Source organism: Chelonoidis abingdonii, chromosome 3 (genome assembly GCF_003597395.2).
Source record: "Chelonoidis abingdonii isolate Lonesome George chromosome 3, CheloAbing_2.0, whole genome shotgun sequence".
In the NCBI taxonomy this organism is placed as follows: domain Eukaryota; kingdom Metazoa; phylum Chordata; order Testudines; family Testudinidae; genus Chelonoidis; species Chelonoidis abingdonii.
This window is the reverse complement of record NC_133771.1, coordinates 102,763,399-102,790,262: the sequence shown is the minus strand read 5'-3', so window position 1 is coordinate 102,790,262 and position 26,864 is coordinate 102,763,399. Positions and strand designations below refer to the sequence as shown.

The 26,864-nt window shown below is 40.1% G+C and overlaps 1 protein-coding gene across 5 annotated transcripts in view; it reads left to right on the top strand.

Moving 5' to 3' along the window:
• ARHGAP18 (Rho GTPase activating protein 18) overlaps positions 1 to 25,264 on the top strand; it is a 144,017-nt gene extending 118,753 nt beyond the window's left edge. For 4 of the 5 annotated variants that reach the window (XM_032803468.2, XM_075063940.1, XM_032803467.2 and 1 more), the window contains 8 exons: positions 1,927 to 2,004; positions 4,246 to 4,405; positions 6,305 to 6,387; positions 8,393 to 8,599; positions 9,512 to 9,658; positions 17,418 to 17,542; positions 18,330 to 18,391; positions 22,739 to 25,264. In XM_032803468.2, the coding sequence (XP_032659359.1) occupies positions 1,927 to 2,004; positions 4,246 to 4,405; positions 6,305 to 6,387; positions 8,393 to 8,599; positions 9,512 to 9,658; positions 17,418 to 17,542; positions 18,330 to 18,391; positions 22,739 to 22,830 (954 nt within the window). In that variant the 3' untranslated portion in view covers positions 22,831 to 25,264. Of the gene's footprint in view, positions 1 to 1,926; positions 2,005 to 4,245; positions 4,406 to 6,304; positions 6,388 to 8,392; positions 8,600 to 9,511; positions 9,659 to 17,417; positions 17,543 to 18,329; positions 18,392 to 21,051; positions 21,598 to 22,738 lie in introns of those variants that run through there. The other variant, XM_032803469.2, reaches the window with a different exon arrangement.
• The last annotated feature ends 1,600 nt before the right edge of the window (positions 25,265 to 26,864 follow it).

The following is a 26,864-nucleotide window of genomic DNA, read 5'->3' as shown; positions in this document are numbered from 1 at the left end:
TCATTGAATAGTAAATAATCCCCTTTTATTTGTGCAATTAAAAATGCTGCTGTACAGCATAGTTTATAGTTCAAACCTTAGCTGTCACAGAAACATGTATATTACAAGTGTTGCCCAAGTTAAACACTGCATCAAGTGTTAATCTAGGACAGTGTTTCCCAAACTTAGGACGCTGCTTGTGTAGGGAAAGCCCTTGGTGGGCCGAGCCGGTTTGTTTACCTGCCGCGTCCGCGGCCCAGCCGATCACGGCTACCACTGGCCGCGGTTCGCTGCTCCAGTCCAATGGGAGCTGCTGGAAGGGGCGCAGGCCAAAGGATGTACTGGCCACTGCTTCCAGCAGCTCCCATTGGCCTGAAGCAGTGAACCGCGGCCAGTGGGAGCCGTGATCGGCCGGGCCTGCGGACGCGGCAGGTAAACAAACCGGCCCAGTCCTCCAGGGCCTTTCTCCACACAAGTGGCATCCCAAGTTTGGGAAACACTGATCTAGGAAATAATAGGTAGTGTAACCATTTGATACTTACAGACTTCTTTGGGTGATGATTAGATTTATCCCTTTGTGAGCACAATCATCTATATCCTTTATCCAACCCAATACACTGTCACAGTTTCAGGGCCACTGTACCTGTAGCTCCCCCTGCCATCTCTGGGGGGCGCCCACTTAAAGGCTTCTGACTCCTACGTGTCACCTCCTCTAAGTGAAATCCTGCATCTCAATCCCCTCTGACCACAGATGCAAGGCTGCACAGCTCCCTGACCTATACTGTGATACCCCAGCAAGCCAGACTGCCTAACAAGCCAGCACCTCCACTTTGTTTTTGCTCTAAGAGCTATGCCCAGTGTATTGCCCGTAGTTACAAGTTACTACACAGCCCTTTCTAAGCAACCACATTTACTATTATAGTAAAAGTGTTACAGAGAAAACATTAAAACAATAAAAAGAATCTACATGTGCTGGAAAGCTTAACAGAGGTCACCCCGACTCCAGCTTTCAACACCCACCACTAGGTTTTTTCCATGGTTACAAGTTCATCCGTCTTACATCCAGAACCAGAACAAAGGCTGGGCAGATGAACCATTTCTTTATACAGCTGAGGCCTTTGGTCTTTGCCTTCTGTAACAGGTAATAGGCAGACAGTGACCCTCTCCTCAAGCATAGCTTCAACAGGCTGGTTTTTGCATAATAGAAGTTGGGGAATTTGCATTAACCTCTCTCTATGCATTTCCCAAGAAATGCACTTCACATTCATTGTCCAAAAAGTCCATACTTCTTTGGCACATTTTCAGTATAGCCTTCTGAACTCTCAGGTCTCACATCTGTCACTCTTCCCCTAGAGAGGTTACATATAATCCCAGCCCACACTAATACATAAACTTAATACAACAAAATCTTCCAAGAATCTTGCAGGAAATTCCCATATCAGTCACATACATGTAATACAGTATAAATATTTTACAGTGATTGTTCTAATTCATCTAAAACATGCATAGGATTAGCAATTCATTTGAGTCTGTTATGAGACCATCAGTATTAGTAAACCTGAAGTCTTTTCAATGATTAGATCTTCCTTGGTAAAGTGGTAAATGACAGGGTATATGAAAGAATATAGGGTCTTTCGTACTGCAGTAAATAGTTTTTATTAGTTGCAGATTTTTAGTGTGATAAGCAGTTGGTGGTTTATTTTTGAAATCTGAATAATTCCCTGTCTCTGTAGAAAGTGTTGACTTTACATTTTCCTTTTTAAAAAAACTCTTAATAGTGTACATGAAAAATAAAGGAGCAGTATCAGGTGTTCCTTGTAGGACACATATAATTGTATCAATGATAATCCACTTTGCAATCATTTGTATTCAAAAACAGATTTCACTGTTCCATATTTATCTTCCAGTAACATTTTAATTAGCACCTTGGCTTCTGTTTATTAACAGCTGATTTCTCAGATAGAAGAGGCAAGATTGGATACAGAAGGACTTCTTCGAATACCAGGAGTAGCAGCAAGAGTAAAGGTAAAATATTGCATGGACTCTCAAAACCCTGAAAGCCTATACTCATTTGCCATTTTTACTTTTGTCTTGTTAACACTTTTGTAATGGCAAGATTGGCAATGAAATCTTAATAAAACTACATAAAACACATTTGATTTAGACTAGCCAAGGAGATGGTGTTTTGATCCAGATTTCGTTTGGGGAAGAGGTCAGGAGGTCAGGTTTGAGGCTCAATCAAGGCTAAGATCCAGATTCTGCTGTGCCAAAATCTCATGAGTTGTTCTCACAAGAGTTCCAACCTCTTTTTCTGCACCTAACCAGGTGAGCCCCCTGAGCCAGATGACTAGTGGACTGCTATGTAGGCTGTATGCCACTGGAGGATAATATTCCCTGGCCTAATTAGGTCATTTTAAGGGCCAGATTCAACTTGCAGAATAGCACTGAGCAGCCAAATTGCATAGAGAGTCTCTCCCATTATCTCTACAAACATTATACACTGCTCAGGTCACTATTCACAGTCTCTTCGCATTACAGAGTGACTGCCAACTACACACAAACCATAACTGAGTATTTGCTTTAATACAGAAAACCAAATACATGGTGTGATTTACATCAAGATGCGGACTGTTATAAGAATGGTCTAAAGAGACCTTAAATTCTAAATGGAAAGAATATTTAAATGGATTCAGCTACCTCAAGATATCTGCCAGTCTCTGTCATGTAGAACTTTGTCCAACAGCTGCTTCATTAGAAACAACTGAAGGAAAAGAATATTATGGAAACTGGCTTTGTTGATTTACCAGTAACTAAGATGCTTCATGACTTTGCTTAGTGCTTCATTTCCACTTTCCAACAGTTTCACATTTTTGGAGTGACTTTGTTTTTTGTTTTGTTTAATAGGGGGAGTGTTTCCAGATAAGAAATCATTCACTAAGTAACTGCAAAAATAATGAGGATCAAACATTTGGAAGAACTTCCCCTTTGAACGAACCTATTACTTTTGTAAAACTTTGAGCATTATCAATGTTTTACACAAACAGCAGAGAATTTAACAGAAAATAATACTCTTTGTGGTTTCTTTGAAATTTTATTGTCCTCTAGAAATCAGTAGAGAATTATAGAATAGTTTTAGAATTCTATAGGCTGGTACAGAAAATCTCTAGTAAGGAAATAATGGTCTAGGTTGATGCTTCCTTTTAAATTCTGTCACAATTTTTCTTTTGGGTGCACAGTTTAAATTTCATCTGTTATGAAGGACACTTGCCCGTCAGCTAAAACACAATCTTTTTATATACAGGGATAGCCCTTCCCTCAGGGTGTGGCTGAAGCGCTTCCCTTTTCCTGGTGCTTGTTATCGCCCACATTTGGAGTGGCTTCTCCCCTCTCCTGGCATGGGTCAGGTCCTGGATTCTTTTTCTTGGTGCCTAGGTGCCTCCAGGTCTCCTGAGCCATCCAGTAGTGCAAGAAATTAATGGAGTGAAATCTGAAGTGGGAGGCACAAATCAGGAACAGCAGCTCTGTGATATGCTCCCACTCCTTCTGAACCCCCCTGAAGAATCTCCAGTATGGTTGTCAAAGGGTGGTGATGGCTAAAGCAGCCTTCCCCCTCAGAACCACACAGTTATATCTGCAAAAGACAATGCTGAAACAGTCAGTGTTATTTGATGCTGCTTACCCTCCATGCTGGAGAACCCAATCCCCACCTCAAAACAAGGGCAGGTTTAAGGTCCAACACTAGTGAAGACTCCCATGGGAGCCATTCAGTAGGGACTTGAACATGCCTCACAGTTGGTTTGAGATTCTCCACAGATGTCAGGCCATCCACAGGTTTGGATATTTTCCTGTGCTGCAAGAGGAAGAGGGGGCCAACTTTGGCGCAGCGGAAGGTATCAGTAGTAGACTCTTTGAGTCTCAACTTGCATAATTCTCTGGCTGTTATCGGGCTCTTTCCTGCACAAAGTATCATATGACCCTGAGGAAGGACTGCAGGATTTGGCCCTATGCGTATGCCAGTGCCCTGGGAACAGCTATGCTGTCTGGTGCCTATTAGCATTTGGTTTTAACTGCACACTTCTAATACTTCTGGTCTAGAGTTTCTCTTTTTGTAGCAAAGTAGCAATAGCAGGTGGTGCTTGAATGATAATTTCAGATGTGATTTTTTTCAAAGGGTGGAAGGAATTGCTATATGGGAAATGCACACATCTTCCACCAGCGTGAATAAAACTCCACATTGGTGGTACTTTCTGTTCTGCTATCTTTCAGAGTCTTTGCCAAGAACTGGAAGCAAAGTTTTATGAAGGGACTTTCAACTGGGAAAGTGTAAAGCAACATGATGCAGCAAGTCTTTTAAAACTCTTCATCCGAGAACTGCCTCAGCCACTGCTCACTGTGGAATATCTCAAAGCTTTCCAGGATGTGCAGAGTAAGCAGCGTCTCTTCTGGGTCTCAGATTTACAGAGGCAACACCACAAACAGCAATGTATTAAACACAGAGAAGGGAGTTATCTCAACAAATACACCTTGGCTGTGAAACCATTTTCACTAACAATATGAGAGCCTGAGCAATACATTAAATAGCAACAGGTTTAATTCTGTCCAGAAAAGATTGGCTGTTGCTTTGCTGGTGTTCAAATGAGACATTTTTCACATTTTTCATTCATTTATAAGGATACATGGGAAAGAAAACACGCAGATTTATATCACAGTATTTGGAAAAAACTAGGTGAATTATAAGGCAAGCATGATTTCTGAGTTGCCTTCATTCACTGCTAGCTAGAGCTAGAACTCGAGTTTTGCCCCAGAACCGACTCTCATCCACACACAAAATTCTCTAGCTTGAGTTAAGTGGTGCTTTATGCTAGAGCTAGCTGGCTTGTCAAGGAGATGTGGGTTGATACTTAAGTGATGCTGATACCTGAACTAGGAATGCACTGGGGATGCAGTAGCTTGTATAACAACTTGCCATCTGCTGAGCCAATAACTCGGTGTAGCACAAGTGTTGTTTTTCAATGTGGTTTCTCATCACTGGAGCTAGGCTAGCTTGATTGGGAAACTCAAGCTCTCTGTTTCAGTGAAACAAGCCCTAAAAAAACTACAGTTAAGATATTAGCAGTTTATAAATGATCATTCTCTTTAAATAAGCAACAGTGAGGAAGTTACAGTTCAGCAGGAAATCAACCAGAAGATAAAAGATGCTGTTTCTGCTAATATTTGGAGGATATTTGGTATCTATGTGCCAGAAAAAAAAATCAGAGCTGTTGATTACCATCAGTTCCCCAATAATCAGCCAGTTACTGTGAGAATCTACTCTAACGTAGCCTATTGGCTAATAAAGCACCATTCTAGGCAAGAACACACACCAGTTGCTTTAAAAAGAGAGTGTGTGGAATACTGATTTTGCAATTCCTTAGAAGTCCAGCAGGTGTGGGGAGCCCCTCTTTTATTAACTCCTCCAGCCAACGCAGGAGGGTCCTGACAGGTTTCAAAGAAATCCATTTCCTGTTGTCCATGACCAGAAGAACTGGTCACTTTTGGAGGAAGGCATTAAGAGAATCCCAAAGAGGCAAGAGAGCAAGACACACACACACACACGAAATCTCTTCACATGTCACAGGAAAGTGGCCAAGATTCTAGAGCACATGATACAAGTCATGAGGGGGTAGGGGTAAAGGTTTAAGTCACCTTCGTGCACCCATTATTCTACAGCCAGTGAGCTATAGGTCAGTTCCTAGTTGCAACTTAGAGTTACCCCAGGGATGTTTTAAGTTGTGTGGGCTGCCAGTAGCCCTTTGGGGCTGTTCCAGGAACCAGGGATTACTGGGAACTAAGAAGGCACTGTCCATGTCCTCATTCCATTAGCCATATTGGCAGCCAGGAGAGGGTCATATAGGAGCTCCTGTGGTGGCTCTACTACATCCAAGGAATCCTCGCATGATTAGACTAGATCCACAACATTTAAGTCTGTTTTATGCTAAGGATGATGGTGCAAAATAGACCAGAGGATCATTCGCTTGCATAACTATTTATTTTAAATGTTCCTGGCTGTTCTGCAGGTTCATGAGCAATAAAAGAAGTACAATTGTTAGAGAATAGGAACATAGTCCTGACAGTTATCAGTGCCATCCTCAATACTGCTATTATCACTATTGTTATCACTGCTGGGTCACTGCTGCAACTGCTGTTGCTCATTAACATTACGTAGAAAATCTATGAACAGGATAAACTTGACATTTTACAAGAATATTTAACTTAAAATCATGCCTTTTTTGGAGGAAAAAAATAAAACTTTTAAAGAAATGAGATGTATATGCTTCCTTGGCAGATCTTCCAACTAAGAAACATCAACTGCAAGCATTGAATCTTTTGGTACTACTCCTTCCTGAAGCAAACAGAGACACTTTGAAGGTTAGATTGGCTATTCACTCTTTTGAAACAAAGTATGCATTAGAAAAGTGAGCTTATTTTTAATGTATCTAGTGTGAAAAGTTCAAGTACCTTTTAATATTTTAACAAGCTGGTTGTTACTTTTTTCATATTTGAGGTAACTTAAGACAGAGAGTAACATTTTCAAAAGTGTGTAAGTGACTCAGAAATCTAAGTCTCATTTTCACAAGTGACTTGAGCACTTAGGAGTCTAAGGTTATTTCTCCACTGCAGTCCCAGACGTGATTGCAGCTTGGGTGAACATACCTGCGCTAGCTTTACCCAAGTTAGCAGGGCTAAGAACAGCAGTGTAGATGCTGTGGAGCAGGCTTCAGCAATGCAAGTAGGTATCCAGGGCCCTTGGTTGGATTGTAGACTTTACACTGAAGTTCACACTGCTGTATCTACACAACAATTTTTCGTCACGCTAACATAGGTATGTCTATCTGAGCTGTAATCACACCTCAGAGTGCAGTGTAGACGTACTTTCAGTCTCATTGAAATTCTGTGGGACTTAGACTCCTAAAGTGCCCAAGTCACTTTTGAAAATGAATCTCGGGCTCCTAAATCAATTAGGTGTTACAGTCTAAATACCTTTAAAAATCTGGGCCTTAAGCACTCCTAAAAATTTTACGAGAGATTCTAATAACAATGATCTTGTAATGAACCACCTCTCCTTCAAACCTTCTAATCACAATCCCAGTTCAGTACCTTTTCTGCAGCATCTATTGGTGGTTTCCATGAAAAAACAATTTTAGAATAGCATAGAAATAAAAAGGAAATAAACTCACTTGAATGTGATGGATGCGGTTGTTTGCCTATATCCCAAATTTTTATCTGTACTGTTTATGTTCCCTTTTTGCAAGTTAGGATTTCCCTTTGATACCAGCTGCCCCCGTTGCTCTAAACCTTCCAGATCACTTTGCTGTTTGGCTCTGTTCTCCTCTGCTAAGCTTTGGTTTTGGTCACTGTTGAAATTGCACCAGACAAAGAACATTTTTAGAAGAGCTGTATATGGTGCAGAGTTGCCTGGATAGGTTTTTTTTTTTTTTTTTTTAGTCTTGTTTGACAAAATCCCCACTGGAAATGCACAGAGGCTGGGCTAGAGCTAGCTGAAAGTGTCATTGCTTTAGAGACTGACGAGTGCTTTGTCACTGTGACAGAAGCAGTTCCACTGACTACCTGTGGCTCACAAAGCACTGCTCTACTCATCTGTAGTCTGCATGACTGGAATAAATAAAGAAGGCTTTCAGCACAGCTTAGGGTCCCAGAGCCCGGATGCCAGCCTGAGCCCAAATGTCTACACTGCAGTTAAACAGCCCCTTAGCCCAAGCCCTATGAGCCTCAGGCCAGATCTACACGAAGCGCAAAAATCGATTTTAGATACGCAATTTCAGCTACGAGAATAGCGTAGCTGAAATCGATTATCTAAAATCGATGTACTCACCCGTCTTCACCTCGCGGGATCGATGTGCGCGGCTCGCCATGTCGATTCCGGAACTCCGTTGGTTTTGGTGGAGTTCCGGAATCGATGTAAGCGCGCTCAGGGATCGATATATCGCATCTAGATGAGACGCAATATATCGATCCCCGAGCAATCGATTGTAACGCGCCGATACGGCGCGTCGTATAGACGTGGCCTCAGTCAGCTGGCATGGGCCAGCGGCCAGTGCCTAATTGCAGTGTAGATGTACCCTTAGATGCGTTACAAAATTTTACCCCAAAGCTAATGAAGAATAATTTACTTCTTCACACTCTCAGCTCCAAGTCAGGGTTTGACCTCATCAGTAAAGTGGTGTAAGGAGGTTCATATTGCAGCCTTGAGTATAAACCCATCTGCACTTCCCATCATTGTTTGCTTTCTTATATAACCCTGTTTTTTAACAAGGACATAAAAAGCTTTTTCAAAGAATACATAACATGATGCTTCACTCTATATGATTTTTTCATGTACAGAACTTGCTTTGAAGTGCTACTTTCATTTCAGATACTGCTTGAATTCCTCCAAAGGGTAATTGAACATCGTGATAAAAATAAAATGACATTAAATAATGTTGCAGTGGTGATGGCCCCAAACCTCTTCACGTTTCATGGGTTAGGCTCAAAGACTATTGAACAAAGCGAGTTTGTTATGGCTGCTGGAACAGCAAACGTCATGCGCTTTATGATTAAATACCAAAAACTTCTTTGGACAGTAAGTTTGTTCTTTAAAAAAATATGCATTTTTCCTAAGTCTTACAAAATCACAATCAAACCATCATTGCTTTCAAAGAGCGAGGAGGCATCTGAACCCCTGCCAGTGATGTAGCAGTAGATTGACACACTGGATGGGAGAGGGGAAGAGGGAGAGGCAGCAAAGGGCACAGCTGGGCCCTAACTGATGGGTAATTTTCAGTGAAGTTACACAAATGGTAAAATCATTATAGATGAGAGAAAAATTAGACTTTTTCAGTCTGACTGTTAATGTGATATATAGACTATATCTATGTAGAATACCTGATCTAAAAGATAAGTCATCTGGGATACCTTTGTATAGTCTATAACAATGACCCATCTAATGAGTAATTTGTTTCTTTCAACCTCAAGATCTTAGTCGCCTGTTTTGAAATGTATTGCTGTATAGGGCCAGTCATCCTTTGAGAAAATTAGTTATGTCGTGACAGTTCCTATGAAAGACCTACAAGCAGGATATAGATCAGCCCTGTGAAACGTGGGGCTTTGTTTTCCACTAGCTACATTATATAATCTCCAATCTCCTCCAACATTCTCATACTTACAGAATTATTATGAGGCAAACTTTGTAATACAGATTCCCTATTTAATATTTTTTGATTCAGGGAAGTAGAGACACTATGTGAGGGCGCAGTTCTGTCAATCATACTCGTGTTGAGACCTTCCTCCTTAAATAACCTCATTAATTTCAACACCAGCAAATCCCAAATGTGGGGTCAAGGCCTTAGATTGTTTATGAGTGTTTGTTACTGGAAATAAATATTAGCTTTTGCAAGGCCCATCTGACAGCCTGTCACTTAGAAAGTTTTGGTAGGTGTTTAGTATTTCAAGGAAGTTCTATGTGTGTTGATAATTAAGATGCATATTCTTTCAGATTCCTAAATTTATTGTCAACCAAGTGAGAAAGCAAAACACTGCAAGTCAGAAGAAGGAGAAAAAGGACAAAGCTATGAAGAAACTGCTGAAAAAGATGGCTTATGACAAGGAAAAACATGAAAAGCAAGACAAGAGCCCCAATGATGTAAGAAAATAGGCTCTTGTCAAATCATAGTTATTGGGCCATATTCTCCTTTTACATAGAGAGAAGTGAATTGATTTACCTCAGTGTAACTGACAGGTGACTTTCAATTCGTGGGTGTCCAACTAGACACACCTTAAAGGGACCTGATTTTCAGAAAGTGCTGAGCACCCATCCTGTGAAAATCAAGTGCCATTAGGATTTTTTCAGTTTGGATACTCAAAAAAACAAGCACACAAAATCACCAGATACTTCTGAAAATCTCGTCCTGAAGTATTGTCTTCTTTTATTGTGTTTATATATCCTAATAACATTTAAAACATATTCATACATTATCTTTTAGCAAATAGTACAAAGGCTTAATTGGAGACTGTTAAATTTCCCAGGTATATATTATGATTGTTGCTAAATATGCACAGAATTGATTGCGTTTTCAGGTAGAAAATACCTTTTCTGCTGCTCTTTGAATTTTCTGGGTACATGGTCATGATTCCAGCACAATGTTAACTGATGGTGAACCATAGAAGAGAGCAGTGGAAAGCCACCACAAAAGCATAAAGGTCTGTGCACCACATTCTTCTTTATAATAATTCCATTATATAAAGCTACACTCAGCAACTATATGTAGTGCATATTATTCAGTTCTGGACACTATCAGGTCAGATGGTAGCCATGTTGGAATGTGATCACAACTCACTTACAGTCAATAACAAATGCAGTGAAACACTTGTCAGGCACTGTAATACAATATCTGGGTAGGGAAAGGAAAGGGATTTTTAAAATCTAGTAGACTGAGAGGATTATTGTTTTTTTTAAAACAGGGATGAGGACAAATTGTCAAGTTGTTAAGTAACCGAATATACAGTAGAGCCTGTACAAGACACAACCCTTATAAAATCACTGTCATAGTATTATAGAAGATTAGGGTTGGAAAAGACCTCAAGAGGTCAACTAGTCCAAACCCCTGCTCAAAGCAGGACCAACACCAACTAATCATCCCAGCCAGGGCTTTGTCAAGCCGGGCCTTAAAAACCTCTAAGGATGGAGATTCCACCACCTCCCTAGGTAGCCCATTCCAGTGCTTTACCATCCTCCTAGTGAAATAGTGTTCCCTAATATCCAACCTAGAACTCCCCCACTGCAACTTGAGACATTGCTCCTTGTTCTGTCATCTGCTATCACTGAGAACAGCCTAGCTCCATCCTCTTTGCAACCCCCCTTCAGGCACTTGAAGTCTGCTATCAGATCCCCCCTCTCTCTTCTCTTCTGCAGACTAAACAAGCCCAGTTCCCTCAGCCTGTCCTCGTAAGTCATGTGCCCCAGCTCCCTGATCCTTTTCGTTGCTCTCTGCTGGACTCTCTCCAATTTGTCCACATCCCTTCTGTAGTGGGGGCCCCAAAACTGGACACACTACTCCAGATGTGGCCTCACCAGTGCCAAATAGAGGGGAATAATTACTTTCCTCGATCTGCTGGCAATGCTCCTACTAATGCAGCCCAATATGCTGTTAGCCTTCTTGGCAACAAGGGCACTGCTGACTCATATCCAGCTTCTCATCCACTGTAATCACCAGGTCCTTTTCTGCAGAACTGCTGCTTAGCCAGTCAGTCCCCAGCCTAGTGCATGGGATTCTTTTGTTCTAAGTGCAGCACTCTGCACTTGTCCTTGCTGAACCTCATCAGCTTTCTTTTGGCTCAATCACCAATTTGTCTAAGTCACTCTGGACCCTATCCCTACCCTCCAGTGTATCTACCTCTCTGCCCAAGCTTAGTGTCATCTGCAAACTTGCTGAGGGTGCAATCCATCCCATCATCCAGATCATTAATAGAGATGTTGAACAAAAGCAGCCACAGGACTGACCCTGGGGGTACTCCACTTGATACTGGCTGCTAACTAGATATCAAGCTGTTGATGACTACCCATTGAGCCAGCTTTCTGTCCATCTTATAGTCCATTCATCCAATCCATACTTTTTTAACTGGCTGGCAAGAATACTGTGGGAGACCGTATCAAAAGCTTTGCTAAAGTCAAGATATATCACGTCCACTGCTTTCCCCATATCCACAGAGCCAGTTATCTCATCATAGAAGGCAATCAGGTTGGTCAGGCATGATTTGCTCTTGGTGAATCCATGTTCACTGTTCCCGATCAGCTTCCTTTCCTCCAAGTGCTTCAAAATGGTTCCTTGCGGACCTGCTCCATGATTTTTCCAGGGATTGATGGGAGGCTGACCAGTCTGTAGTTTCCCAGGTTTTCCTTCTTCCTTTTTTTAAATATGGACACTATATTTGCCTTTTTCCAGTTGTCCAGGACCACTCCCGATCGCCATGAATTTTCAGAGATAATGGCCAGTGGCTCTGCAATCACATCAGCCAATTCCCTCAGCACTCTCGGATGCATTAGATCTGGACCCATGGACTTGTCCATGTCCAGCTTTTCTAAATAGTTCTTAACCTGTTCTTTCACCACTGAGGGCTGCTCACCTCCTCCCCATTCTGTGTTGCCCAGTGCCGCAGTCTGGGAGCTGACCTTGTCTGTGAAGACAGAGGCAAAAAAAGCATTGAGTACTTTAGCTTTTTCCATATCATCTGTCACTAGGTTGCCTCCTCCATTCAGTAAGGGTCCCACACTTTCCCTGACCTTTTTCTTGTTGCTAACATACGTGTAGAAACCCTTTTTGTTACCCTTCTCATCTCTTGCTAGCTGCAACTCCTGTTTTGGCCTTCCTGATTACACCCCTCCATGCTTGAGCAATATTTCTATACTCCTCCCTAGTCATCTGTCCAAGTTTCCACTGTCTTAAGATTCCATCCCATTGTATTCCCAGATACAGAGTACAATTTGGCTTCATATTCATTACAGCCCCATCTTCATTAAGCAACCAATTTTTGTCAGTCCTGGATGTGATTACTAAGAATAGATTTCAATGTAACAGCCACTCAGCATAAACACATTCTGATTTTGAAGTGCATGTGGGTTTTGGAGATTTTTTTTCCTGTTGGTCTGAAACATTGGATCTTCTAATTGGATTGTCACTCTTAATGTGGGGTATTTACCCCAAACACATAGGTTGCATCATTATTTCCAATTAGTTAAATATAACATACTTTTCAGTTTGTTTACCAGTAAAATCTACTTTATTAAATTTAATGTATCTGAAAAAGACCCTGTGAAGGTAATAGATATTTTAAACACACAACCAAGTAACACCAAATATGTGTTTCCCTTGTATCATAATGAATAAAAATTGGGCTTGGATGACTGTAACAGATCTACTTTAGCAGAGGTCATATTCCAGATTTCAGTGAGCTAGAGACATCTTGTGGAAGGCTGTAAAACTGCACTGGCCTGAATTGTCTGATTTCCTATTTCATTTGTGGCTTTGGGCAAGCTTTGATACATAAGGACTACAGTTTATCAAGGCCATTAGGCCAAAAATTAGACCTGTCAGCTGTTTGATTTATGCCACATGTGTATGTTGCAACATCCCTCTGATCTTCCTGTCTGTTTTGTTCTTTTGTCTTGGGTAACAGGATTTAGTTTTTTCACAGCACACTGCAGCATAGGATTCATGTTTATATCAGTTCCCTATTTTCTCACAGGAATAGAACAGGCAGCAAACTGGAGAGAGGCTGAAAAGAATGTACACATAAAAGTCCATGTACTTGTACAAAAACACAACCCTGGGGGTTTGTTGCAAGGAGATGTAACAGAGAAGTATATACTTTTACAAGAAAACAACCCCTAATTTGTGTAATTTAGAGATTTTTTTAGGAAAAGTTGAAGTATGCATGTGACATTTAAAGGACGTGAAATAACTTGCCAGTTAAACTTAGATGTCCACTTCTTCACAGAATTAAAAAAACTGATAGTGTATTTGCAAGGCAGCCATAATTTAGGAAGTAGAAATATATCAGTAACTAGTTATATTGGGATATGAAAGTACTCTCCACACAGTCCCCCCAAGAATACCCATCTGAAGAATGGTCATTGTGCGACATTCTTTGCAAAAGTGCTACCTCTAGAGATGGTTGCTCTGGTCTCAGTGTTGTACCACTAATAAATCAGCATTTCAAAGTCCTGTATAGAGTGACTCAGAAGTGGCATTTGCAGGCATGGTATTTGACTGCATTTCTGCCATTAGGCAAAAGCTTAGTCCTTGATCCTGCAAACAAATGGATCAGTGCAGACCCTTGTATACAATGAACTCCATTCAGGTAAAAGAATCTGCAACATAGCATCTGTACTGCAAGATGGAGGCTAGAGTTTTCAACATTTCTTACCTATATTCAGAGGACTGATGCCGGATTTGAAACATCCCCGACCAGGACACAATTTCAAAACAGACTGATTCCCCAGACACCACTCAACTTTCCTTCCAAATACACATGCAAACAGTGAGTTTTCCATCTATCTATCTTTTAAAATGGAGATAGCCAAACATTAACATATAATTCCTTTACACTTATCATTTAAAATGGGAATGGCATATAGATTCTTTGAAAACAGTTCAGTACAATTAGGATGCTGGCACCTAAAAGAATGCTGCCATCATCTGCTGCAATACAGAAACTGCAGCAGAATATAGTGAAGTAGTTCAATCAATCACTATTTTTAGATCTTTTTTATTTTTAACTGATGGTGGTGGTGCTGAGCATTTACAGTCAAAAACATCTGTCTCTCTCTCCCCCCGCTCCCCACAAGCCATTTAAGAATTAGGACTGAGGTTTCATGTAACGGATCATAACCCAGTTGTAAATATACCTGTATTATTTCAAGTACCGGCTTTAAGTCTGAAAAGGCTCTGTAGGGTTACTGAAAAATCTAATTTCAGTTTATTTCATAAATCCTTTTTACCTGTACAAGGCATTCCATAATATTTGATGCAGGGAAGCACAGTATTCATATTTGGATATCTTATATTATTCAGACTTGTGATTATAATGTATAGTTTCTGATTACACTAAATGCCTTCTTACAGTGATGAGACAGTAAGTGATACGTCTGGACTTGTTCTTTAGAGTACTGAAATAACAGAGATAACTGTAGAATACTGAGATTTCAGGACTCTCAGGAGCACATCTTTAAGCGTCCATCTGTTTCCTTGTTTGCAGCATTAGACTTCTAAATAAATGGGGCGAATGTCTACACAATTTACATACCGTGCAGTCCCACAGTGCGTCAGTGTGTGGATTATAAGTTAATGCCATAATTTTAAAATTACTGTAATATGTGCAGGATAGTTTCTAAATGGCGGTAGGGTCTCTCTTTCACCCTATAGCCTGTGTGTGGGCAATTATCTTCACCTTTCTGCAGAACACATTCCCTATGCACCATTTAAGTTCCACTCTCAGAATAAGGGCTAAGTAGGACTTAAGTGTTAGACAGGCTTTGCTTTAATGACTACTTCTTAGAAACTCCTGAGGGTTACTTGCTTTCCAAAACATCCATATTTACTGCTGTGTGGGCCAGATCCATGGCTCTGGTTAAGTCTCCTTACTGTTACGGCGCAAGGACCAAGCTGGACTTGAAATCAGCTTTAGTCAGGCAACTGGGGGTTCCCTTGAGGTAGGAAAATCCATGGATGGCATAACCAGTTATATGTCATCCACTATCCCTTCTCTCTTGGCATAGGGGACATTACATGGCAGAGAGGGGTCATGTCACAGGCAGGACAGAGCAGTCCTTGGCTGCGTAATGGTCCAATGTAACCTAGCTGTATGCAGTGTTATTGTAGCTGTGTTAGTCCTAGGATATTAGAGACAAGGTGAGTGAAGTAATATCTTTTATTGTACCAACTTCTGTCTCTCTCATCTTGTCACTCAAGGTAACTTGTAGCAGCCATTTTATCCCACGATAAGCCTCAGAGATGGGAAAAGCAGAAAGATACTTTAAAGCCACTTTTGCCTCTCCCTTCTCTATCAGCTGCATTGAACATAGGCTAGGTGCAGCTGAGGATCACTCTCTGCAGGTAAGGTATCCTCAATGTAGGTGTGGCTGAACATGAACTTCCCCCAAGAAATTTAGGAGTTGAAGATGACAAGAGGTTCATTTTCCTTAGCTATGAAACAAGTTTTCCATTTAACCTACGACCTTGATGTCACAATATTGTGGAAATTCTTAACACACTTGTTCCCACTCACACAGGCAAGCAGTTTTCACACACATCCATCATATGCCAGATGAGCAAAAAAATTAATCACTACAATCCAACTGAATACTAAGATGAAGGCTGATTTAAATTTACTATGCAAAACACAGGGAAAGGCTTCTCAGTATAATAGCCTTTCCACCCTCAAGATTGCTCCCTTGTTGACAGTGAATTTGTTCATAACAGTTCTGAAGACAGGCAAGAGCTATTTAAGCACGAGCTAGTTTGTGTATACAGTCTGACGGATGCTTATGGTCATGATCCACTATCACTGCTAGTAGTTTCTTGCAGACTCTTGATCCACCAGTTGTAAATTCTTCAGACATGACTAGGTGTTAAATCCAGCAGTTCAATTCTGAGAGTTGTAAAATACATGAAAAGACTGTGAAAGTAGCTGGGGTACAGCCTAAGCTGTGATTGTTCTTAGTCCACTGGTTTAAGATCAGACTTATTTTATCACTGCAGAACTCAGCACCATGGTGCAATTTACAGTCTGATGACATTTGTACTCAGTAACCTATGGGTCTGATTCTAATCTTATTTCTACTTGTTCTACACCACTCTAACTCTACTGATTTCAATGGAGTTGCTCCAGATTCATGTTGGTGTACGTGAATATTTCAAGGCTTACTTCTATGACCTCTGTACCTCTGATACTATTCACTGATAATGAAATAACAAACATCCAGCTTTACAATCACAGTGTTTGGGGGGGGGGGGGGGAAGAATTACCTCTCAGAACTCCTCATACTTCTTTGCAGTAACCCTGACTCATACTTCTTTTCCTATCAAAACAAGGACATTTGGAAGCTGGCAAATGGTAGTTTATATGTACAGAAAAATTATCTAAGTTTTCTAAGAATAAAAATTAGGACTGACAATATAAATAAATTATGCCTTCTTGTAATGCCAAATGTCAGTATTGTATATTGAATAGAAAAAGCAATCATTTCTCTGCACTGATATAAGTTTGATATTCATCACCACAGGATTTATAGATTGAAATAAAATATATCCATTATGTAGTCAAAAGTGCATGCTGAGTTGCTGAACAAAGTCTTGAGAACAAGAAAAGGATGATAAAAGCTACACAAATGATTTGTGAGTGTCTCTATATGAAAGGAAGAAGATTTTGTTAAAAAATCAATTGAACAAATTAGGTTGGTATGTGAATACATTTGTAAGATCTTTTGTGAAATTCCGGTTAAAGGAAACTGGAAATTTTTGCCTGGTGCTAGTGCATACAACATCTCCTTTCTGAATCTGGTTCACGTACTACAATATCAAACACACAAACTTCATAACATGCTGAAATTGTCTCTTAATATAGCAATAATCGTTACTGTTATCATTCATAACATCTATGGAAAACAATTAAATCTTACTGTTCTTTTGTTATAAAGTTCTCTATTGCCATTAAAAAGAGATTTGAGGGTCTGATGTAATTTAGTAAATTACAACATAGTTAACATTTTTCTGCAGTGATGTAGACAGTAGTTAAGCATACTTTACAGAGCATTGTACTAAATTACTTATTCCATGCAGTATTTGGAGAAACTCATCAAAGCCAGCTGCTAGCAGCTTTGTTCCAATTTCATTATTGCTTTGCAGGCTGATGTTCCTCAGGGAGTGATACGGGTGCAAGCGCCTCATCTTTCGAAAGTTTCCATGGCAATACAGCTGACGGAAGAACTAAAAGCCAGTGATATAGTAGCCAGGTTTCTCAGCCAGAAGAGGTACAAATCCCTTTTTGTTTTACTAATATTTCAGAATAAGTGGCTTTTAGTATTTCATATCACAAAAAACGTTTTAAAATAGTTTGACAGAATAGCAGATATGGTTAATTAAGGTGAGTTCAATGACCACGTGAGCTGAATTTAGCTTGTCCAAATAAACATTTGATGAACTAACGATTTGGATTGTTCCAAGAAGCACTTCTAATGCTCCTTACAGCCTAAATCCTTACATATTGAGGCCTTCAGGAATATGCCAAAGTGCAGTATGTTGGTAGAGAATTAATTGCTGTTTTGTCAGCTGGGTTAGGAATGGCATCCATGGAACACAGTAAGTTTTTATATCTTCCTGTGGAGAATTTAGCGGGGAACTCTAAGAAAAGAAGTCTAAGAGAAAAAGGAATGGGGAAAAGAGAAGATAAACCCTTCAGGAAAAAACATTAATTCATATCTAAATATATTTACATCTATGAGAGAGAGAGACACAGATGTAAATCAGTATCTATATTTGGGCCTAATCCAAATTCCACTGACTTCATTGGAAACTTAGGTGGACTTCAACATCATTAACTTAGGTGGACTTTGGATCCTACTGTGTTTGTGTGCATGTGAGAGTGTGATAGTCTTTTTCCTTTCTGGGTGTGCAGAGATGGGTAAAATAGAAATGGAGAGATAATTTCGATGGATTGTCAGTTTCCTTAACTACCATCGCATTTCCCAGGCACATTTAAGTGGTTTGATTGCATGCCATTTGGTGGGATAGCTAATCATTTTGTTTTGTTCCTAACAGTGGAGTTGTCCAGGCTCTCAAGAAAGAAGAGGTATTTTTATATGAAATTGGAGGAAATATTGGTAAGGATGATTTCTCAACAGATTCCCTTGCTGAAATGAGATTGCTTGGGCCTAACTTTGCCCTCAGTTACATCCACATGACTCCTATTGACTTCACTGTGGGTGCACGTAAATATGAATGAGGCAAAAGTTTGGATCATAAAGTTTAGAATTAATTATGGGCTTGATTCATTCATTCCATGGGTTCACCAGTAGCTTCCCGGACCCCAGCAGCTGCATGTTGATGCAGAGCCACCTGGAACAGCTTAAAAGGTGGGCAGTGCTGGAAGGAAAGGGAGTAGGGGCCAGAATATTCACATCCAAAGGGTTCACTGATTCAACACAGTCACCCTCTGCTGGCTTGGGTTCTATGGAAGCCTGTCAAGGCTCCCACATGCAAAAATGTCTGGGGAAAGATCTTTTGTGCCTCAGGGTTGCATGGGCAAGGGTGCACAGTCCTCCTTGGCAGATGAATCAAGCCCAAAGTGGATCGTAAGAGGTAGGTCAAAAGCATGTAATAATCTATATCATGGATATATGCTAAGTCGGCATTCCTATTAGTATTTATTTGTGATTATTTGCATTTCTAAAGTGTCCATCATCATTATATTAATGTTTTTACCCACAAGTTTATATACAAGGCATGCTCCAACCAGAAACTGTCCATTCTTCCTTTTTCATAACTTCCTACTTGAAGGGCCCAACTCTCAGTCCCCCCCCCCATCCCCCACATGACACATATATTAGCATTACAGATACGAAGAAGTGAAGTCTGTAACTCACCCTAACGATGGCCTCTGTCCGAGCCGCAGCAGAAGCAGATTCTGTCATTTTATGCCATCTAAAAAAAACATTCTCTCCCAGCCCCTACAAGTTGTACCCTGGGCAGAAGAGTCCCTACTGACTGCAGCTTCCTTGCCAGTGTGAGGTGAAAGTGGTGGTCACTGAAGTAATGTGCTCACATCATTCAGGGCTTTGTAGATGAGGGTCAGAACCTGGAACTGGACCCAGAGCAGCACAGGCAACCCGGGCAAAGTTGGTCTGTCCTGTTCAGCAGTTAGGCTGCTAAATACCATACACACTGTAATAACTGGGCAGCCTTTCTGGTATTTACCAGGTGTATCTTATAAGCATTGGTGATGAAAGCATGGTTGTCTTCTGGCAGGAAAGCTTACCACCAATTCCTGCACAGTTGTAGAGGAGAAAAGAAGGTTTTGAACATTGTTGCTATCTGAGTGTCTGGCAACAGAAAAGAGTGCAAAAGCTTTAAGTGTGGAAGAGATGAGATCATGGTCACAGGCTTTTGCATTTCTCTGAAGTGCTGTCTCCTGCCAACTGGCATCACTTCTGTTTTGCCTGGGATGAGCCTGAACCAGCTGCATTTTAATCCATGGCCCTAGTTTACTCTGATAAGCATCACGGAGACCTTAGTGAGGAAGAAGCACAGCGCTGGTGTCATCAGCATGTAGGTGGCACCGTAGCCCATAGCATCTGATAATCTCCCCATAATGAGAGAGACATTGTCATAGCTTCTTCTAATTAGTTATTTTTAAAAAGGAGAAATATTTAAGTGGACTGAACAATAAAACTATCTTTCTCTTCATGCTTACTGTTTGAGCTTCCCTTACAACCTTCACTCCTGTGTTCCACATCAAACACAGGGGAAGTCACTGTCAATGGGAAAGATTCCCTGGCCTTCCCGTGATGCAAGTTTCCCAGCTCTGAATAACAGGCTATTAAAACAAGAGAGTGGCTTAGTATAATTAATTGCCAGAACACCATTTTGAATGCAGTGCTAGAATTTTTCTTTAATGAACAAAAAAGTGTTTCTTTCTGAAGTCTACACTGAGAATCACTCCCTAGCCACACATTTTAATGGGCTGAGCAAATTAAAAAATCATTCATGAACTAGACAACATGAACTGGATTTACTTTATTTTTTTCTATTAACTGTGGCCTGTTAAGTTTACCAAAATTTATATCTTTAAGCAAAAACTTAATACTTTTGTACTTTCTGCAGATGCTAACCTATTTTTTCCTCTACCATATTACTGCTTTAAAAATAGTTTAAACATTTATATCAAAACCAAAAATCGTTACAATATCAGCTTTTATTATAGGCACAATTTACAATGTGTTGTAGACATGCTTCAGTTTTTCTAATACAGCATTATCGGGGCAACTAGTCACAAAGGTTTTTATTCTGTGCCTAATGCTCCATAAAAAAAATAGTATTCATTTATATCAAATGACTGCACAGGTTCTCCTTGTCTGTCTGCACAGATTCTCTGTATCTGTCAAGTAAGACTGTCGTCTCAGTTCCATAAGGCTGTTTTTAGGAGAGGAGCATTTGTTTACTTTATAGCAATTTTAATATTATAGAAAAAAAAGCTTGTAATTGACTTTAGTAGAAATGAGACCTATATGGTACTACATGTCAGGTATATTGTGGTAGTATATAATGTTTGTATATAAATAACACTGGGTTGCTTTGCATGTATGTATGTAAAGATAGTATATAATCTGAGTACACGTATTTTATAATACTGGGAAGCGCTGTGGGAGTAGGGCTGTGTGTGTGTGAGAGAGAGAGAGAAATTTTTACTGCTAATTTATATCTGGTTGCTTATTTTGTAATGAAGAAACCAGTTTATTGAATAGTCTCTCTACTTGAAATGTAGTTACTCTATGTGCCTGTTAAAGTGAAGATGTGGCAAGCTGGAGATTTTCTGCAAGCTTATTATGGCATATAGTGGAATGCTGGAAGCCTCCTGAGTAATCCTCCACTTTGCTAATAAAGCCTTGTGATAATTGCATTTTATCACTCCCTGTGTTTTCTACTTTTAATTACTGTAGCAGTTACTATGGGGTTGGTGAAGAGAAGCATCCTGACTTTAAGCTATTGGGCAGGCAGATAGGCTGACTTTCTTTTCATTTGCTGTGTCCTGGCTCTTCTTCTCTTGGCAATCATTTTCTTCATGACATAGCAAACTCATGCAGAGATTGCACAAAAGAGGAAAGAACCAACAGCTCACTTTGAAATGCAGCAACATGACCAATATATTTAATTATTGACTGTTGCTGCTGAGTCTTTCCTCCTTCATGTATATTCTACGCAGGGCTGGTAGCATCAGCAGGTTGCCTGACACTACCCATTATAAGACCCTGTTTTCAGCTGCTTATAACTTTGCAAAAATGTAAAAGTTCGGGCTGAAATGTTCCATGCTGTGTGTCTGCCTCAGGCTGCTTTCTTTTTTTTTTTTTTTTTTTGGGCGGGGGGGGTGGGGGGGAATGCAGAGAAAGGGAGGAGAAATTTCATCCTAAATGGATAGGCTATTTCTGATAAGAAGGTGAGAGAAAACGGCCTACATTAACCTTTTTTTTTTTAGAAGCTTTTGTGCCTTCATTTTGAAGCGGGGATTTGAAGTTTGGCAAGAGGGCAGTCTTTGTGTCAGGGACGCAATCGCAAAATTAACGACTGTATCATAATGCATGTGCATGGGGGGGAGGGGACTGAATTAAAGTTGCTCGTGCAACCTTAATTCTGGCATTTCCTAACTTTTGAATGCTTGACTTTGCAACCTTAATAATATTATTTCAGCATAGTTTGCGGATGTAATACGTGTATATATAGCCGATTAATTCCTTGAAGAACTTGGAAACATAGAAGACTACAACCCAAACAAGGCGACATATTCATGGTTCTACCTTTACTAATATTGACTTGCTGCCTTTCTAATCACTGCAATACTCATGTTCATTTATGCTTAAATTTTTGTATTTTTGTAACAGCTACTAGACACTAGACTAGCATAAAATAGCAGAAGTTAAACTGCTTTTCTCTCCATGATTTGACCTATCACAACACAGCTGTGCACACTGGATACAAAGGGACTGTTAACAACAAGAGCAAGACTGGTAAGAGTTGGGAGTAGTAAGGGGCACAGCTTTCTTGGTCTGAGGCCCCACCTCTTGAACTCCCCTCCAAAGGAATTGAAAATGACCATAAATATAACAACCTTCAGATCTAAATATAAAACTAAGCCTTTTGATTTATCCCCAGTAGCATCAAATCCTCAGCTGGTGTAAATCAGCATAGATCCACTGAAGTCAGTGAAATATCTCAATTTATATCATCCAAAGGATCTAACCTAATTATGAACAAGATAATTAAAAGTACAGCCCCTTCGAATCAGGAGAGAAAAATAAGAGAATAATCCTTGATATCACTTTTCCTTTGCTTTGTTAGATACCATGGTGATGGGCACAGTATAAAAACCTAAATGGATTGGAAATAGTTCTATGAATGTTGAAAGTAAATTCCCTTTTTTAGGTTACTAAATCTAATCACACTTCTCTTTTTATCAGGAGAACGCTGCCTTGATGATGATACCTACATGAAGGACCTGTACCAACTCAACCCAAATGCTGAGTGGGTTATAAAGTGCAAGCATAGTTAAACACATAACAAATTACAAAAGAAAAATCTGTGAACTGAACTTCATAATACTGTGTATTCTAAAAGGACAGGATGTTGTTTTATCATTCAAATGCATTGTACTATTAAAGGATTATTGTCAAGCTTATTCAAACGCTTACAAGTGGTTTCCACTAACGTGGCAACATTTACCACAGTCACCACGCAGCAGTATCTGAGATTCTAGTTTTCCCCGCCACGCATATTTAGACTCAGGAGTAACTGCATGGTAACTGAAGTTAAATGTTGACTTTTCAGTGACAACCACTGTACCTTGATAATGGTCCCATCTGGCAGGTCTTATGTTCGTATCTATAACCTTTTTGCGCTAAGGAGATCTATATTGTCTTTCTTTATACATGTGTTTTTTATAGCACCTAGCATGGTGGGGAACCCAATCTTGACTGGGGCTTCTGAATGCTACAGTAATATAAATATTAAATAAAAATATGATTCCAGAGACAAAAGTTTCCTCGGACACTGTGAGATTCAAAGGAGACAAACTGTAATGTAATATATCCTGTCTCTGTCTTAATCAGTGTGCCCCAATTTTTTTCTTTTGGGGTATATTTTGATGGAAATTCACTGATAATGACTTTTTTTGTGAAAACTTCTATTTCTGCCCAGCATTCCTGCTAGACAAACTAAGTTGCACACCCTTTTATATTATTGGTCTGGTGATTTGATTTTATTCTTGATGGTAAATTTTTTTTAAATGGGACCACATGTCAAGGTCCGTTTGAAAGCCTACAACCCTTAGTAGCGTCCTTTCTAACATTGGAATGTTAGTATCCAATGTAGAGGCACTGAGTTGTTTTACGGTGCCATACAGGGACATTGTATACACTACTTTGGATTTTCTTAGACCATCTGACAGATTTCAAAACATTTTGCGAACTGCCAAAAACCGCCAATTACTTATGAATTGCAGAACACAAACATTCGGGATAAATAAAACAACTGTGACGAGTAACTGTGGTCTGAAATTCTCATTTAGCAAACTTATCAACTCCCCTCCCCCGGCATGTCTTCATTGCAGAGTTAACCGAGGCTCTTGCTTGGTGTTGCCGCCAAACTGGCTGCTGACCACACACAAACCCTCTTACCTAACTATTGTTGTGCTTTATACCTAGGCTAGCTGGCCCATCCTGGGATATAGACTAAAGGCCAAGTTCTGCTTTCACTTGGGCTGGTAAGCTGCCCACTTTACAATGAGGACAAAGGCTAAACCACTTGAGAGCTGATAGTCCATCAGTGCTTTCCCACAATTCCCCCCATGACCCCAGAAGGACAAACAAGTCCCAGAAGTGAAGAAACATGGGATATGCCCCTTAGGCCACACACACATGAGTGCAGCACCAATGGAGACCCAGTAACTTGAGTATGGCTACTCACCTGAGCTAGATCAGTCCTGGTGCCACACGGTTGATCTAACTCTGCAGCAAAAACATACCCTCTGAACCAAATTTTCCCCTTGGACACATTTACATGGATCTCATTGAATTCAAAGGGAGTCTTGCATACATGTCCAAGGGAAGAATCAGGCCTTTTGGACCTGATCCAAACCCAATGATGTCAAAGGGAATCTTTTCAACGAGCTTTGGATCAGGCTCTCACACTGTATTATTCACAAGTGAACTTAAAATTACACTGTTAGAACTATCTGTTGCATCAGCAACATAGATCTGCAATAGACTATAACTGTAAAGGTTATAGTATGTGTTATTTATAGAAAGAGTTTTGTGCACATCTGCTGGTTAGTTATTCCATTTAGATAAGAGACACAACATATGAACAATTTGTGTTTGTGTGTTTTTGGTATTTTTCTGTTTTTGTTTTTAATCAAAACAGCAGAGAATATTGCAGTGGGGCAGGAAGAATTGTTCCCAGGAATTCTATAACACAAGTAGTCTTGTGGATAGAACAGAGACTATACTGTAAATACAAAGAAAGGAGAAAGAAACAAAAAAAATGCTTGAGCAAATATTTATGAGTCTAGAATGTAATGAATCTAAGACAATTTAGATGTGTAATACAACAAACTGTGTGTGTTCATAATACTTTATCTGTCGTTCTTTAAAAAAGAGATTACATGTTACTGGAACTCTAGATGTTATTTTAATCAAGAACAAAGTGCTGATGAGAAGAACAGCTGTAAAATTTCACTCTGGTGGCTAGATAATTTAAATAACTTTGTTGCTGGTTTAGTGCCATTACATTTTTTTTTATTTAAAGAGAATTTTTATAATTCAATGTTTTGTTCTTAATTCTCTTATTTTAATTATTATGCCTACGAAATGTACACAAAAGCAATGCTGACTAGTTGTTGAATGAACTTTTTGTTTTGACTGCCTCACTTCATAATCCGTACGGGTAGTCTATAGTTTTATATATAAAAGAGATGTTTCAGATGAAAACTGGTTTACTTGGTATTTTTTCTTCTTATGAATACACTTAGTGTTTTACTGTAGTCCATATTTCCTTATGTGTTACTTTTATGTGCCCTGTAATAGGCCACACAGCCTTGGAGGTTTGAATGCCCAATTGGACAACAGCCAGGGACCTCAGTTTAAACAGGAAATTTATTTCTTTATTGGGGTGCTCCATCTTCATCTACATTGCAGTCTTGGTGCGGGTTTTGACCCACCAAACTACAATATATACTTACAGTGTGTATATATTATATATATATATATATATATAATGAAGCAGACACCTCCAGCATTTCCTCTAAATACTGTTCAAGACTTAACTGTAAAATGCAGCCAGTGCATAAGTGAAGACCAAAGAGCATGGGAGTGAGCTGATACAGTCCCTTTGTAATGAAAAGACAGTATCGGAGTGATTAGTCAGCCAAAGTAATTTGGCAGTTGCCCTTCACTTGTCTGAATCTGGCGATGTACTGCAGTGCATCATCCAGATGATAGGTTACTTCGTCTAACCCTGGCATAAAATAGGTGACATGAATGAGGCTGAAAATCATGCAATCGTCTTCCAGAATAATCACTTCATGAAAGCACCACAGTGAGGGAGTGAGAGAACTGACCTACTTTTAGAAGATTTACCACACCGGAAGATATGAAGTTCATACTTGGCAATTATAGCATTTATTTGCTGTGGGAAAGAGGGAGAGGATGTTTGTTTTATGTTAGAGATGGGTCCAAACTGGAACTCCAAATCCAAACACCTCCACACGGTGTGGAGTTTTGAAATATGGATCTGAATTTTGCAGATTGAGCTCTTAATCCATTGATGATGGAGAAATCTCATTTAGCCTCTTCAACCCAAACTCATTCTGGTGGTTCCTAATGTAACCACATTGCAGCAGTTCTTAAACAACAGTAAGAGATCTGGATATACTTTCCTTAACATTCACACCATTAGTGCAGAGCTAGTTGAATTGGTGTCAGAAGGAGGTTATAAACTAAAGCCTGGTGGAATTCATCAGGGCCTCATACTTCGAGGGTCCTTTTTGTATTCTAGCAGCCTGTTGTTCAAACAATTCTGAATTGTTTTATTGAGCTACTTACCCCCTTCCCCCAGATACACCACAACCTTTATGTTAAAAGTGTGTCTCAAAGGATGAGATATCTCTTTAATACTCCCCAGAATCCTCAGGCCAGCTCAGCATATTAAAATTGCAGGTTTCAGCAGGGGAAAGGCTGAGGTCAGCTGCTGCTGAGAGAAAAGAGAAGCAGCCTGAGGGGGGGAGGGAGCTGTTGCTCTGCTGTGGGGGGAGGAGCTGGATGCTTTAGAAGAGATGCCTCTTGCTGCCAAGCAGACCTTAGACGTTAGCTACAACACCAGTTAGCCAGGGTGAGTTTTAAAAACCCAGGTGTGTCCCAGCTAAACCAGGACTGCTGGCCCCTATGGCTGTAGCCATCTCGCTATGGATCAAAGTTTGCCTACCCAGCCAAATGAATAAATAACCACAAACAGGAGAAAGCCAGGGACCTCATTTCTCCAACCTCCTGCTAATCCCCCTTCCCCCCAGCGCGCGTCAAACATCAGCCGGGA